Raw genomic sequence first — 17,463 nt, forward strand, 5'->3', positions numbered from 1 at the left:
TTTTTTTTTTACTTAGTCCAACAAAATGTCAAAGTATTAAAATATCCAGTTTGTGTGATGGACATGATGTTAAATACACAAAAATAGAGAAGAGACAGGAATAATGAGAGCCAATAGGAAGCAGAAAGCTAGTCGTACAGCATTTGTCATAAGGTTTCTTTTAATAATGTTTGACAGGAAACAGGAGGCACAGTAATAAACTCTGGGGCCAGTAGGACCAATACAGCTGACTGAAAGTCTTTCAACTCAGTTAAATCGGAAATCTGCACGCACCAAAGTCTATAGGACAATAGGATACACACGGAGCTTTCTCACCATACAAAACAGAAACCAACAAAGTGACGCTGCCTTCCTGAGGCACAGGTAAAACACGCTGCAGATGGCAACAGACAGTATGAATAACTTGACCTTTATCACGAGAGAGAGAGTGAACACACATCAGAAGATGAGCCTTTGCCTAAAGATGTAGGATTTAGATCAGCTGAGATGACATGTGCAAAACTAGCCAAACAGAACAGCAGCCGACACAATGTGGGGATAAAACCTTACTCTGCAATATTTGATAATTTATCATTCTATATTTTAAACTCTTCTTCATACTAAGCATAGTTATTGCAGCATGAGGAGAGGTATGCTCCGCTCCTGGTCAGATTAGAACAGAGGACGTACAAAGTGAACCATCCCAGTAGAATAAGGTCAATGAGTAGACGGTAAACTGCTTTCATGTTAAAAGTAGCAGCTGTGGAAGTTTTTAAAATCACTACGGGACACTTGATTCTAGTTTTGGCGGAGTGCAAAGTTGCACAGGTGATGATCACACAGCGTTGGTCATCATCGCACAGACAGGGAGTGAAAAACAACACAGAATGTCTGGCAAACAATGAAAACAGCTGAAGTGAATAAACTTCCTCATGTCATTTAATGACAATTGTTTTGTGTTCATCTATCCTCCTTTTACACGGCACCTGAGGCACAAGGTCAATCAAAGTTCACTTGCTGAACTTTCACAGCTTCTCACCACCTGCCTTTAATGACATTCCTTACCAAGGAACGTGGCAATGCACTTTAAACATGGCAAGAGAATACATACCTATACATAAATGACATATGGCAATATATTATCAATAAAGATTATTCCTACAGTGAAAAATAAGACCAGGAGAGAGTGATGAAGGAGAGCAGAGCAGCAGCGCCTTTGCATGTGCGCCAGTCACAGTACGTTCTGCATCCCGTGGGAATGTTGAAGTGAGAGGGAGGTGTAAAGGAGGGAAGAAGGGAATGGAAAAAGGGAAAAGGGAGAGAACAGAGGAGAGCAGTCAGGCCTTTCTGATAACTGCTGAGGGTGTTTGTGCATTGTGTGTGTGCCCCGTTGGCATGACGACACGTCGTCTTTCACTCCCACTCTGTGGTGCCGGGCGGTTTGGAGGTCAGGTCGTACATGACTCTGGAGATACCAGGGATTTTCTTGATCTCGTTCACCATCTTCAGGACCACCTGGTCACACAAGACAACAACACAATCCTCTTAATACTACAAGAAGTATGAAGATAGTTTCATCACTAACTATAGTCAGCAACAAGTTGAAGCAAATGACAAAACTGTAATTGCATCACAGAGTGGAAAACTGCTGCTTTTGAACCAAAAGTTATTGAAAATGCAAACATCTCCACCTAGTGGTGTAAATTACACACTACAAAGACTAAGTAAAAATGTTGGCCCTGCAAATCCAAACCATGGTTGCAGTAAATTTTTATTTTATCACACCTTTTGCAGTTTTTATGCTTCTTGATTTAATTCAAAAACTAAACAGGTTTACGTGACACAAAAATCCTTAAGTTCTTTTAAGTGCACTAAATCAACAAACAAGAACTCAAAAATTAATTTCACATGACAGTAATTTAATAAAATTGAGGTGAAACAAAGTGTTTTTTTAAACGAGAAAAAAAATTACTTAAAAATTAACATTTTTTGGCTGTAATAATGTACAAAGCTTGTAGCAATGTTTTAAAGCCAGTATCTGTTAGGGGCATGTGCAACCAAAAAACAAATACAGCTTCCTTTAAACTTTAAGCAAAATAACTACATTATTTGTCAGGTAATTATTGCCATCTAGAACAAGGTGGTTAGAAATATTTATGCAATTAATATTTGATGGATAGTGAAAAACCAGACCCAGCGGCTCCAGTAACACAAACTAAACGAAGCATCAACTCATTTTCCCGGTTTAATCGATTGTTAATAATTACTTCAGCCTGGATCCTAATACTATAGAATTCATTTGAATTATTGTAAAATCCCACATGTTACAGCAACACGCACCAAGAGATCTTGCAACACAAAGACACAGCTAGCTAAGACATGGACTTGTACACTACCTCCTCTGGGATGTGGTTCCCTGGCTGTGCGGGAATGCCCGTCATGAAGTCGCTGGTGATGAAGGTGCGAATGACCACCGAACGGCGGCAGGATGGCTGCTTCTGCAGCGGGTCACGGTCAAAGTGCAGTGGGGTGAGGATGACTGGCATCTGGCTGATCTTACTAGAATACCCTGAAGTTTAGAAAAATGAGATAATTCAGCAACTGTTTTTTTTATTCATCTGTATATAAGTTTTTGAAATATATAGTTTAGATTTGCTATACAAGCAATAAAAATGATTCGTTAAAAATGTTTGACTTTTAAAGTAAAAGAAAACCTAACGTTTTCCCACTTGAATTTGAGTTTTTATAGTGGTTTTAGATCCACTGTGTTAATACAGATAACATATATATATATATATATATATATATATACACATATATATATATACATATATGCCATATTAAAGAAAATACTTCACAGTCACATTTGGGAGGTTCTCCTGAAAAAAAAATATGACAAAACGAGCAAGGTTTATGGATTTTCTTATATGAAATATAAAAGTAAAGTCAAACGCAGTGAAAAAATGCCAAGGCCCTTAGCCCCAGAGGGTTAATAGTCAAACTGTGTAAGCTGAGGGAAGAGGATAACACACCTTAACGTAGCAGTGCGGCGCTAACACCAGGCTAACCGGGCCTTCACTCCAAAAGTGAGTTTACGGGTCACCACGATGCCATAAACAAACAGAAAAAGGTTTGCCGGAAGCGACACTACTGCAACCATCTTACCAGTAAACTGAGGTAAAATTATCCTCGGGAGAAGAGACCACAACCGCTGTCTACCCAAAAAAATCACAACTTAAAAACCATTCATCAAAACCATATAAACAAATTGCAACAATAACCTTACCGTGCACCGGGAGAGGTTAGACAGTTGATATACTGCACCGGGTCTCAAACCAAAAGAGATGCCGCAGGGGCGTTAAACGAGAAAAGAGCAAGATACTATCGTCGCAGCCTCTGGAGGGTGAAACTCTGCTGGTCACAAGGCTCCCATCGACAGAGTGATAGCGCTGTAGGCTATTCCTTTGAGCTTCTACTGTAGCTGTATACACAGCGGTAGGTGTGGCACGCGAGAAGAAAAAAGGAAATGAACCTCGGGTGACACTGGAACTTATTACCTTTCTTGCGGGTCACAAGTGACATTGTTGGTATACATACTCAAACTGCACATGCGTGAAGGTAACATTCAGTGCTTTAAGCACCGCCTCTGGCAGTCAGCAGGGATGAAATAGAACTTGGTGCTAAGACGTTCAAAATAAAAACAAAATATTTATTATATTTATTTATTCATTTGTGGACAAATACCTATAGAAGCTCATGTTGAAAGTTTAGGATATTAAAAACCAATACCCAAAAGTTCTTCATATAACTCGTAACTATAATTTGAATGCTTTGCAAAGCTGTCCTTTCTTGTTTTGTGTTATGCATGTTGCCATTTTTCTTGTCTAATATAAAATAAAACTTGACAGAAAAAAAAACTTTAAATGTATCAAGTAACATCTCGGTGGATTCATTTGGTTTCCATCACGTGATGTCCTTCCTACAAATTCTCACCTTAGTTAATTTTACTAATGTAATATTCGTATAGAAGTCTTCACATTCATTTTGCAGCTAAACCTTTTCAAATCTCTAACAGATCAAACGTAAACAGCTCTGAACATGTAGGAATACACATTTAAACAAAATCCACACACACACACTTACCAGACTCTCTCAGAATAGAGTGAGCCACGAAGTCTGCTTGTCTGAGTGTGCTCAGCACTCCTGTGGTGAGGAAAGTTGGGGTAATGTCTGTGGGTGGTTCCTTCACATGAGACCCAAATACATAGACAACTCTGAAGGGAAAAATACACACAGCATGTGAACAAGTGAGCGTCTGTCATTTGATAGGTGTAAAATTAACTTCAGGGATGATTGGATCACAGTATGAAGTTACCTGTTGATACTATGGCACATGCGAGGGATAAGTCTCGCCAAAAACATGAGCGATTCCCAGTGTGGAGATTCTTTACTTGTGATGCCACACACGTAACTGTACGATCGGCAGTCACCCTGAAGGAGCAACAAGGAAGGATTCAGGACTTTCAGAACAAAACCGTTGTCCAAATAAAGAGATATAGGAAAAAAAGGTTCAGTGTGAACTGTACGATGGTTTTCCTGTTGGGTTGAGGCAAACTGTCAGATTCCATTTTTAGCAAAAGCAATGAAGGTTGGCCTTTTGCCTACAATTATACTAGTCCATCACATCATTTGAGGTTAGAGCAAATTTAAACCTCTGGCTGTACACAGGAAGCAATGACACACAGACATAAACACACACTCATGTTCTTTTTGTATCTCAATAAAGTGTTGAAGTAGAATCTCCAACAGTAAAGAATTTTGTCATCCAGAAGTAAAGAAGCTCCTCCCACCACCACATCAAGTCAATCCAAAAAAGCTGCAGTGTAAACACACACACACACGCACAGCTGTAAATCAAACTGTCATAACAGTAAAAATTATATCCAGACTAGATATCTAAATAAATAGACTTGTAAATAATTGCATCTACTGTACATATACGAGAATGTATACATATAGAAACTGGGGTCTGTGTTCATATACATTCCTATATTAATGCTGTGAGATCCCCATTTTCCAGAAAATATTTAAAAAATCTCTGCCGTGCAGAGCAACATTTCAAGTGAATAACAAATGTTCTCACATTTCACGTGTTATTGCGTCAGGCCTTTAATCCATTGCCAATATGTTGGAGGAAATTTGTCTTTCCGTTTAACTAAAAACTAGCCGCCTAGCCAATGCAATGTTATTTTTTGCAAACTGTTGTGCTTCATTTAGGTCCAGAACATGTATGCTGGGGTACGGGGTGATAGGTTGCATTGGTCACAGCTTGTTGTTGTTGGTCGACTAGTTGGCAAGTTTTGCCTTGGACCAGTGGGAAAAAATGCAAAACCTTGAACTGGAGGAGGCTGTGTCTCAAACAAATAGGGCGAATGAGTCCTTTCTAATGCTGCCTGCCAGATGTCTTCAAGGTCTTCATTTAGATCCTCTGCCCATTGATACTTAAATAATGTGAATAGTTTCAGGTTAGTTGAGGCCATGCTGATTTTTAACCACTAACTTATTTCATTTAGTTTTGATCTTTTTTTAAAGTATGAATCTGAGGGTGTGTCATGTGCCAGATGACTCAATTTATTTTTGTTTTTACACTACAAGAGAAGTCACTGTTTGTATTACCAGTTCAGAGTTACAAAAAGTAATGACCCTTAAATAAAGATGGTACATTATTTACAATTTACTGGATAGCTTTACTATATATAACCTAAGGTGTGAACACTTAATTCACTGATTTGACTGATTTCAGAGGATCACAATGAATCACACTGTCACAGTATCTGCTTTAATTCAAACAAGTTACACCTCAATGAAACAGGAAATGCAGTACATTAACTCATTTTGATGGTCTAATGTAGCAATGTTTTATCCTATCAAACTGTTTATAAATGCAATCCTGTACAACCAACAGGTTTATTAAAATGTAAGTAGGGCACGACATTCCACAAGAGCTTTCTTCACCCAAAAAAGGGAAAGAAAAAGTGTTCATCCTGAAATTCATGGATCAACTCTCATCTCTGATGACCAAACAGCTGTCTTAACCAAAGAGTAAATATTTCTGTTTTTAGATAAAACTGCAACCATTAAATATTTTATTTAAAATATTGATACTGAATATTTTATTGGCTATGAATGCTATTTATTCTGGCATCTAATGAAGTAATCCAGATCTTTTAAAAATAATTCAGGTACATAAACAGCATTAGGCTGCTTTCATCCTTAGTAAGCTAGGCTTTATCGTCACTTGGAAAGACTTTGTAGACTTGGCTGGATTTGGTATTAATACAGTGTTGTCCTTTGGAGACGAGATAGAATTAAGACGTCATAACTACAGAAAATCAAACAACTAATTGCAGAAATCCCAAACAAGACCAAAACGTAACCTGCAGACCTACCTGGACACCGACAGTTTTGATGGGCAGCAGGAAGGCATTGAGTGAATGAAGGCTGGTGATCTGCATGAGCTTCTCCTCCTCCTCGTCTGATATGCATGATTTGACTCTCTGCAGCAGAGCATGGGGCTAAAGGGCAGAGATACATGAGTAGCATGAAAATGTAGAGCCAGTGTGACACGAGCATGAATTTAACTCAAAGGTGTCATAAACACTCTCCACAATTGGTTGTGGTAACAACATGAAATTTCACAGGCACTTAAAACACACTGACTGATTGTGTCCATATATTTACATTCTTTCTAAACAATAACACATCAACTCGTGCTGTGTGAGCCAATTCAAGTACAATGACCTCTTCAATTCTTAATGTTCTTTTGCATTTCACATGTTTATAACTGTTTACAGTGCTACAAAGTATGTAGTCATATTTATTTTTCAAATTCTGGTGTACATCCTTTTCCTTTGTTATTTTTATACTTTTTTTTTTTTATTAATGATTAATATTTGTCTCTGTTGCTGTTGCTATTAGTATTAGCCAATCATTAGACCTAATAAGTTTTGTCTCTAAAACTTCTGTATGGAATTCTACACATTATAGAGATGTGTTTATGTCCTTTCCACACAAGCAGCACTGACTTTAACGAATTGAGCATACTAACAATTAGGGGTGTAAGAAATAATTGACTCGACGATATATTGAGATATTTCACCGTGCGATTATCGCATCAATATCAATCTATTTTTTTCAAGTTGTTTTTTAACAAAAAACATTTAATTTTAATTTAATTTATGCTTACATGCATAGCACGTAAACACTTGGTCACTAGGTGTCAATGAACCACATCAGACCTTGTTAAACTACCTCACTCCTCAATGCATTTTTGCTTGGAAATTGATTGCACTTAATTTTAATAAAACATACTGGACACTTTTATAGATGTATGTGGTTTCCTTTTTTAAGAATTTAAGAATCACAATCTGATGTAGGAGCAAAAGTTAAACTTATTTTGAAAACATACCACTTGTTTTTGATATTGGTCCATGAATTACAGTTAGTTACCACTTGTACTCGGAAGTTTAAATTTTTTTTTAAAATAAATTCTATTTCATACTATTTTGTTTTTGTACAGGTGAAATTTGTAATTATCGATATCGCGATATATATTGATTTGTTTAGTATCAGAATATATCATATCGTGACACGCAAATCTTAAATCGTATTGTCAGATTCAGGGCATGCACACCCCTACTAACAATATAGCCACAAGACTGTGTCAAATGCTAAACATTTATTATTCAACTTAATTACATTCCACTGACCTTTTTGACACTTGCAGAGAAGTCTGTAACAATTTTGAGAATGTTGTTCGTTTCAGCAAAGTCCCGACAAATGTAGGGCTCTTCTGCACAGATGACTCTGATAGACAGACCAGGCCCTAAAACACAAGATGGAAACATCACTTTTATAACACAAGAAGAACCTGACAATGGAACAGAATCACATCACATTCCTGTGTATCAATGCACTTGCCAGGGAAAGGATGTCGAGAGACGATCTCCTCTGGAAGGCCGAGCTCTCTCCCCAGTGCTCTGACCTCATCTTTATGGAAATCTTTCAGCGGCTCGATTACTTTTCCCTGCAGGATTACAAAACATTGGAATCAATGATACAGAGCTGGGAGAGGTTGTGCTATGCTTTTGTGATACGGAAAACTGTGTATACGTCAAAGGAAGAGACAAATATATATTTTTTAATAATAATATTATATATATAATTATAATAATAATAAACTTAAGTGATGTATGAATAGTTTGCACAGATTCTGATTCAGCACAGATACTTTGTCCATGCAGGTGCAAAACAGGCACATTGTAAGTTGATGATAGTTTGCTTTTAAGGAATACATGACAATTTTGGGCATCGTCTTTGACAATGGTTTAAACAAAACCATCTGCAGAATCCAGATTATTAACGAAATGAACAGGTTACATTATCAGTGCAGAATGAGCGCGCTGTACCTCATCTCTGAGTTTGCGGATGAGCCTCGGTGTCATTGTGGTGGCGTTTTGATGACCTCCGCCTTGCCACTGGCAGGTGTGAGGCACTCTCGATGAGATCAGGTCCTTAAAGTACCCTGGGCTAGATAAAACCTCCTCCGGCTTCAGATTTCATTTCTCCATTACTTTCATTTGCCACCTGCATCAGCATCAAAGTCAGACAGAACTGTGAATATTCATGATGCATGGAGAGTGTGTTTAAACATTTTAACTTAAACCTGCCTTGACAAATGGGTCTCCAATATTTTTTCGCTTCTCCTCAGGGTTGGTTGTCATATTCAGGTCATGCTGATGCGTTTCCGTGTGTGTCCTGTCCTCCTCAGATATAGGAAGGGTAGTTTGTTCCATTATATAAGGTGTGTGCTGCATTTACCACTGCAGATAGAAACACATGTTTTAAACAGTGAAAAGGCGAAAAAACACCAGATAACTACAATTAAAGTTGTCATGTTATTAGCTATTCATGCTAATTAAAGAAGAACCGCATAACAATCGGAGCCACCTTTGAGTTTGATGCCCAGCTTGGTGAGAGCCTCCTCCACACTCTGGCTTTCCCTCTTCCTCATGAAGCCATTGTCAATGTGAACTGCGATGACTTGGTCACGGTTCAGAGCTTTGTTCAGAAGAGCTTGTGCACACTGGGAGTCACTCCTCCACTCAATAACACCTGAGGAAATGCCACACTTTCATGTAAAGGTATAATTACTAGGGATGTCCTGATCCGATATCAATATCGGTCCGATATTAGCGTGAAAACAAATAGCTGATATCGGATTCAAATTTCCGGATTTTTTTATTTATTTGTTTTTAAATTCATTTTTTTATTTATTTTATTCAATTGCAGAATACTGTAGATATTTTGTTGAAGGTTAAAATCTATGTAACCAGTTGGTTAAAATGGGTCAGTTTTTCTCATACCTACTGTTACTGACTATTGTTCTCTGTTTGAGTAACATCACTTGATCAAGCCTTTTCTTACACTCCACACTACAAAATAAGTACCGTATTTTTCGGACTATAAGGCGCACTATCAATGAATGGGTCTGACCGGGTCTATTTTCATACATAAGGCGCACCGGTTTGTTATTATTATTATTATTATTATTATTATTATCATTATTATCATCATCATTATTAAGGCTCATTAAGCCAAACAAAATTGTCAGATAAGTCAAACTTTATTCAACTCATTAACAATAATTCTCAACATTGTTCAGGTTTAACACATAAAATATATAACATTACACTCACTTTTTCAGTTCAGTATGTTGAAGCACAGTACTGGTACATATCACTCCTCAAGGCGTCTGACTACAGTAGCCCTGAAGCGCCAAAAATCCATCAAGTGGTGCAGCTTCATAGTTGACCAAAGTTGTACTAAAACATTTTGACAAATTAATTTCATACATAAGGCGCACCTGATTATAAGGCACACTGTCGATTTTTGAGAAAATTAAAGGATTTTAAGTGCGCCTTATAGTCCGAAAAATACGGTAATTATTTTTTTATTAAGCCTTGCGTATCGGTATCGGCCGATACGCAAGGCCTAAACCAGCGGCACAGAGTGAGAAGCGACGCACACAAGTCACTTCTTTTTTTCCACTGTATTTATGATTTTATATGTTCACATGTAAACTATTTTGTTCAACTTTGCATGTTGATAAATGAAGAAATGTGCAGTTTATTGGGTTTTTGACTTCAAACAGTTTATAAGGTTATAAGAAAACATTTTGTAAAATAAATTCTTGACAATTTAAATAAAAGAATAACAATTTGTATTTTGATTTTGATTTAAGATTCTTTTTTTTTTTTTTTTTTTTTTAAATCTGGATTTTAATTGAATCATTGTTTGAGTGTATCCTTACACCCCTACTCATTAAGTATCAAAGTCATTGTACTTTTTTTTTTTTTTTTTTAGCATTTTTGATATGACATCTTGCCTATTACGGAAATATAAGGGTAAAAATATGTCCATCTCAAGATTTATACCAAAGTTTTATTTTCTGCTAGAACAAAGACAGCAGCAGAGGGATTGATAGATATAAATCTCAGAAAAACATCAGTGCCATTAACGGGCTTAAATATTACTTTTCTACATTAACTCAGCCCTGCCACACTCCTCTGAGATAAGGCCCAGTTTGAAGGCACCGAGAGACTCTTGTCCCTATTATGAGATCTATAAGGATTAAACTAGTTCTACACTTTATTGCCGTCACCGTATTTCACAGCTCGACATCCACGTCCCAATATTAGGTAGTTAACAGCTTTTTGGAAGTTTTTCCTCAGCCTAATTAAATGACTGAATTATTAATGCAGGATATTCCGGGGCTTCTAACTCACCAGCACTTTAGACTTGTCCACTTTTTCTTTTATCTCTGCGATGCAGGTCTGCTCGCGATTCTGTACAGTGAAGTTACTTGTGCACCCTGCGATCTCAAACAGAAAGTTGCGTAGCATATCCATGCCTCGCTCCGTCAGGTCGACCTCAGGGTGAAATTGTGTTCCATAAAGTTTCTTCTGTTCATTGGCAATTCCTGACGGAAGAAAGAAATCCCTCTTAAACCTTCTGAATGCAGCTTTTACACGATATAGTCAAATACAGCAGCATTTTATGTTACACTTGTTTTTCCTGCTTACCAGCGATGATGTTCCCTGATTGGGCCACCACTTTAAAGCCATCAGCCACTTTGTCTACACTGTCCCCATGAGTAAGCAGGACCAGTTCGTCCTTCTGTAGGCCTCTGATAAGATAACACACACATACACACACACACAGAGATGTCATAGTTAGCTAGATAGTTAGGTCATGTGCACAGCTGGTGTGCCCAAAGAAGCAGGAGATTCTATAAAGCAGACAGTGATGTGAGACCAGATGCTGTTCATCAGCCATTTTAAAACTCATTGTGCAAACAGGGCAGTTAAAAAAAAAAAAACAACAGTTTGGGTTTTTTTTTTTTTTTTTTTTTACATTTTGCACAAAGCTTAGCTACCATCTGCAAAGAACAACGTACAACTCAGGAAAATCTGTCAGTGTCAGAAGTAAATTCCCTCAGGTAAACATTCAAGGTTTTCTAACAGAGCAATCACAAAAGCTGCCTGCTAAAAATATCCATTGTTTTTACTGACCATCCAAACCAGCAATCAAACTGAACTGGCAAGTCTGACAAAAGCAGTTCACTTCTAAAATGTTTTATACAAACAACAGCGATAGCTATTATTTACAACAAAAACCTCAAAATCAAAGAGGTTACAGAAAATAGAGCAAAAAGTTGTGAAATTTCAGTCAACATTTCACATCAAGGTCATAAAGGCAGCTTTCAAAGTGAAAAATACTCTGCTCATGACACTGAATATTGGAGAGGGTGTGGAGAGAAAAAAGCAAATTATATACATATGCTTCTTACATGTCCTACTATGAACAAATTCTGGAAAGAGGTCAAGAAGGCACTGACATATCTTTGAACTAAATCAAAACATTTTTTAAGAATACAGGTACTATTAATAAAAAAACAAGGCGGATATCCCACTTCATAGTGTTTAGTGTGTTGCAGCTATGAAGCAGGTGACAAGGACATGGAAACAACAAATCTCACCAAAAATAAATCTTTAGTTGAGAACAATAGAGCAAACTTTAGATGATGAAAAAATAACACTAACTTGCAAAACATGAATAAAATTTACTCTGAAAACAGACTAAGTAGGCTTCACAATTACATAATTTCATTTTTTTTGTTTTTGTCTGTTTTCTGTTATATATACAAAAAATGCAGTGTACTTCTGATGACAGCTGTCTGTGAAATTGACATTTTGTTTGTTAATTAATGCAATAAAGTATTATAAAAACACAGCTTTCATACAAGTATAGTCGCGGTCTGTGGCCAAATAGATGAAGAACAGCAGATAACTATCATTTGCATTCACGAAGCACTTTTTGAATCGCTCCAAAGTGACAGGGGAAACTTTGCCAGTTGCAGACCTGCTGGTTTTTGATGCTCTATAACTCAAATAAATATGAATTCCAGCAGTAAAGAGCTGAAAGAAGAACAGGATGGAGATAAAGCATGTCAGTGACTGCCTCACTTGCTTTTCCTCAGTGCTTTCAGAGCCATCCTTTTTCCCTGCAGCTAGCAGAGGTTTAAGAGAACTGAGCTGCTCTTCTGCCGTTAAACAGCTGTCAGTCAGCTCACTGTCAGAGCCGTGAATTTGATTGAAACGCGTCGAGATCGATGTTTGCAAACAAAGTAGAGCTTGCCTGAGGGGTATTCCATAAAGCGGGTTATGTTCAAACTCTGAGTATATTTGGGCTCAAATGAGGGAAACTCTGAGTATCCCATTCCTAAATGCCAGGTTACCATGGCAACATTGTCTGTGAACTAAACCTGGTCGTTGGCAAGTTTTTATCAAAAAACACTCATTTGATCACACATTTAACATTACACACCACAGACATGCTCATATCATTACTAATGTTGTGCTGTTTTACGTTTTTGTTTTTTTTGTTTTTTGCAAATGGTAGTTTTCTTTATTACATTGTGGATGCAAAGCATTTAGGGAAAGACACTGAGAGGTTGATCTGCATTAAAACGCCTACTGACGTCTGTAGTAAAGTTCCCTGGGTACAAACATGTGGCAAATGTAAAGGAGAAAAAGTCAATTTAAATGTGTACACATTTATGGCTCGACATTGACTTTATGTTGTTTAATAGTGTAATATAAGTAGATGTATGGAAATCCTAGTGTAAAAGCTACTGTGGTGAAACGAGTTAAGGCTGCATCCTTGGGAAAGTGAGGTCGGGAGTTCGATCCCAGGCTCAGTTTTTTTTTTATGACTTCTTTTTTGGATGTCGACATGACTCCGATGACTACATTACATTAAAAATGAATATAAATTACACAATGTCAAGCTGCCTTCACTGTCGTTATAGCCACTGTAACAGGGGGGCTCTCTATGCATCATCCCTCTGCTGCTACCATGTCCCTGGAGCGATGAAGCGACCAAAAAGCATGACTAATCACGGGCGATAGACTATAGTCGCTGAAGTGACGTTCTTAGTGAAAGCACCTTTAGAACAGGCTCATATTCCACAAACACCAGCTTATTTCACCCATCGGGGTGAATAAATCACTCTCTTCCAGGTGGTTGCCATGGTAGCTTGAGTAATCCCTCCTCCATCGATAATGGCTATTTATTGCGCGCGTGCAAGTCAGGAACCCAAGGTTTACATACTCACGCTTGATTGACCCCCTTCATACCAGCTGTAATGGAATTTGATACCCAGAGTTTCCAATCGCGGGGTGTGTTGACCCAGAGTTTATGGATAAACTCAGAGTTTGTTAACCCTCCTTTATGAAATACACCCCTGATCTGCTATAGACTGTTTGTGTGTTGATATCAGCCAAAAAAAGGCAGATTTTCTTGGAAAAAGAATCCCTAGAATGGTTAAAACGCTCTAAGATTCTTAGATGTAAACTCACCCTAAGACATGAGAATTAGTGAATGCTTGAACAGAACACCGTAAAACAGCAAACTGCATGAATGAATAAAAAATTGTATGCAAATACAAAAAGCCCTTAAACTGGCCTAGAATGTTTATGTAAAGATAAACAAGGAGCTGAAATACCTGAAGAGGGAGCAGGTATTGTCTAGTCCGATACTGAACACTCCATCCTCCCTCACGCTCTTTCTGTGTACACTGCCACCAAACACTTTATTCATCATCTGTAGGAAAACACAGAACAGAGCGAGTATGAAGACAATGTTTATCATAGTGTAACTGAAGCTACAGCTGCAGTGGGCTCACTAGTTCATATTCTCATGCCAACAATGTCAAAATACCATGGAAGAAGGTGAAAATGCTGCCAATGATTATCACTATGGATAGACTGGGGCTAATGGGAGAAACATTTTATGGTCCGTTATTGTACATAGATGTAAAACATTGTGCAAAAAACACAGGAACTGCCATGGAAAATGTGTTTTTTGGGGAAAATATTTAGAAAAATAAAGAGAACAGATACCTGCATCCCATAGCAAATACCAAGCACAGGCTTCCCTATGGTGAAGATGGCAGGGTCGAACCACGGAGCATCTTCTGCGTAAACAGAAGCTGGGCCACCAGATATAATAATTGCCCTAATGAAAGAAGAATAGAAGAGGGAAACCAATTAAACTGCAACTCAACACATGTCTCAAATAAAATGCTTAAAAAATAAAAACTCAAAAGACATTCCCTGATATAGGTCACGTGTGTGTGTGTGTGTGTGTGTGTGTGTGTGTTGCATGTCTACCTGTAACCCTGTTCTCTGAGGGCAAAGGCTGGAGTCTCCAAAGGTAGGATCTCAGAGCGAATGCACAGCTCTCGCACCCGTCTGTCAATCACCTTCCCGTACTGGGCCCCCGCATCCAGGATGGCCACCGCTCCCTCACATGACCCATTCTGCTCTGCACTGCTGATCTCCAGCTGTAGACATACGTTCAATAAAATGCAATTAGTTTACAAATAAATAAGGAGAGGAAAATATATATGGAGAGAGAAACAACAGTTTATTAGTGGTTTAAGGATGATGTGTAATCCATTATTTTAAAGTTTTTGGTGTCTTACATGAGCTAACCTTGGAAAATGTAACTCAATTGGACATAATTAATTACAGGCATGTGAGCAACAACCAAGACACAGACACTTTTGTTAGACATGATACAACTTTACGCCAACCTGGCGTAAGACGGCTTTAAACCCAAGATTTTAACTGTGGAGAGCTAAAAGTCTGTTTGCAGTAAAAATAGAAACATAAGCAAACAAGTAGCAGGCCTCCTGGAGAAATGCATGTCAACATGAGCACGTTAACAAAAAAAACAAAAAAAAAAAAGTTAAAATTTGACTTTCATTTTTACCCACACATACTGTATTTTACAGGCTTTTGAAACCATGAAAGCAGTTAATAACGTGAACAAAAATGTAGGGGTATGCTCTTAAAGAGCTTGGTTTATGGCCTTGGAAAATTAAATAACCTTCATGTAATTCATTAATTACCCAACTAAATGTGGATGCATGTGGAATTCAATTGATTCATTAAAAAAAAAGAAAGAAAGAAAAAAAGTAATTTTTTTCTCCCAATGCACAGTGATTTTACAGTTTAACAGCAACAATGAATATTAGGGGTGTTGGGGAAAAAAAAATCGATTCGGCGATATATCTCGATATTACGTAGCGTGATTCTCGGATGAATTCAAAATGCATCCATATTGATTTTTATTTTTTTATTTACTTTTATTTGACCTGGAAAGTCTTTTTCACTGCAGGAGACTATGCAACTGCACAAAGATGTGCACAGAAACCTGGACAAGTTGTGTTTTTTCAATAAAATCTAAAAAGAAAGTACAAACTTTTTGCATTTATTTGTTGTTCTAGGCATATACCTCAGTTAAGTTGCACTAAAGTTATGTTTTAAGTTGTTGCCACATGGCATGTTAAAGCCAATGTTTTGAGTGTAAAATATGCCAATAAAGTATATTCAATACATAATGTTATCATAATCATAAAGTTGTACAAATTGACAGATTAGTTTCTTAAGTCATATATATATATATATAAAAAATCGCAATCGGTTTATATTGTATCGTACCGTGACCTATGTATCGGGATATGAATCATATCGCCAGATGCCAGGCAATACACACCCCTAATGAATATAATGATGTTTTGCCATACTAACGCATAAATAAATGCTTGCCATTCATAAAAATGTCACAAAATCAAATGTATTTATTTAATACATGAATAATATTGTATTTACTTGCTGATCAGTGTCTGTTCTGACTTAGACACTTGAGGTCATCACACAGACCAAATACAGGACAGATTTAGCTCTTAAACAGAATGTTTGACACGTCCAGCTTTAAGTCTCATACATTATAATGACAACATATCACTTCATACATTTACTATTGACACACACTCTCACTAATAAATGTGTTACTATACAAACCACATATACTCACAGACTAGTTTTGTGCCACATTGATTGACAGCAGGCGATATATTTTAGCTCCAAGCGTGAGGCCACATACACACAATCAAATATTTATATTTACATTTTTTTTTTTAAAAAAAACTAGATTTAAATATGACATCGTGGTGACCTTTTTAGTAGTTGTTTTTTTAAAACATAATTTGATCACCGGGTGCTAACCGCTGACATCTATCTGACTGCTGAGCAGTCGTTCACAACAAATGTAAATTATAGAACGTGTAAAAAGTAACACTTGAGCTTATTCTTAAGGATACAACTAAAGTTTCAATATTTTAGAGACACAGTCAGAAGTATCTTCGCAGTCAGAAGTAGGTCAGTGGGTGAAACCTTAAGCAGTTAAAGTGACATAAATGCTTGAACCGTAAGCTAGCAACAAGCGTCCAGCGTTAGCCACTTAGCATAGGGCTAGGTTAACGGAGCCATGCTAAAACCCACGCGGTAGAGGACAGCGGGTAGACCACCAGGACTAAACAGAGACACAAAAACCAGAACCCTGGTCAGTCAAAAATCAACACCAAACTGTCAATGTACTGACAGGCTAGTTGTTGAGCTGTGGCTAACACAGTAATGTTACCACTGCAACAGGCACACAGACCAACAGCAGCCATAGACTGACTGACTGACTGAGCGGCTCTGATGGTATTAACGTCTGCTCAACTTTCCAGTGCGACACACACAGAGCAACACGACCCGCAGACACCGCACCTGGTCCCAGACCATCACTCAGAGTCAACCTGAAGCCGTAGCACTGACCTTGCTGTCTCCGTTGCACAGAGCCATGGAGGACTGCCGTGTGTTGGAATGAGCTCACCCCTTACACACTCACACAGAGAGAGAGAGAGAGGGCCGGTGGATGGACTGAGCTTCAGCCTCAGCGCGCCTACTACTGTCGACTGTAGACAGGACCAGCCTCCCTCTTTCTGTCTGCATTCCTCTGAGTGGAACA

The 17,463-nt window shown here is 37.8% G+C and overlaps 1 protein-coding gene across 1 annotated transcript; it reads right to left on the reverse strand.

Annotated features, from left to right (window-relative positions):
• Positions 1 to 142: 142 nt before the first annotated feature.
• On the reverse strand, positions 143 to 17,463 carry gmps (guanine monophosphate synthase). The gene is given in 19 exon segments (XM_028465269.1): positions 143 to 1,494; positions 2,376 to 2,548; positions 4,123 to 4,253; positions 4,355 to 4,470; positions 6,429 to 6,554; positions 7,749 to 7,864; positions 7,960 to 8,065; positions 8,448 to 8,471; positions 8,473 to 8,625; positions 8,709 to 8,825; positions 8,827 to 8,861; positions 8,989 to 9,135; positions 9,138 to 9,153; positions 10,827 to 11,020; positions 11,124 to 11,227; positions 14,108 to 14,205; positions 14,505 to 14,619; positions 14,775 to 14,947; positions 17,271 to 17,463. Coding segments are annotated over 19 exon segments (2,073 nt in total). The 5' UTR covers positions 17,298 to 17,463; the 3' UTR covers positions 143 to 1,392.

The sequence above is a fragment of the Gouania willdenowi genome, chromosome 13 (genome assembly GCF_900634775.1).
Source record: "Gouania willdenowi chromosome 13, fGouWil2.1, whole genome shotgun sequence".
NCBI lineage: Eukaryota > Metazoa > Chordata > Actinopteri > Blenniiformes > Gobiesocidae > Gouania > Gouania willdenowi.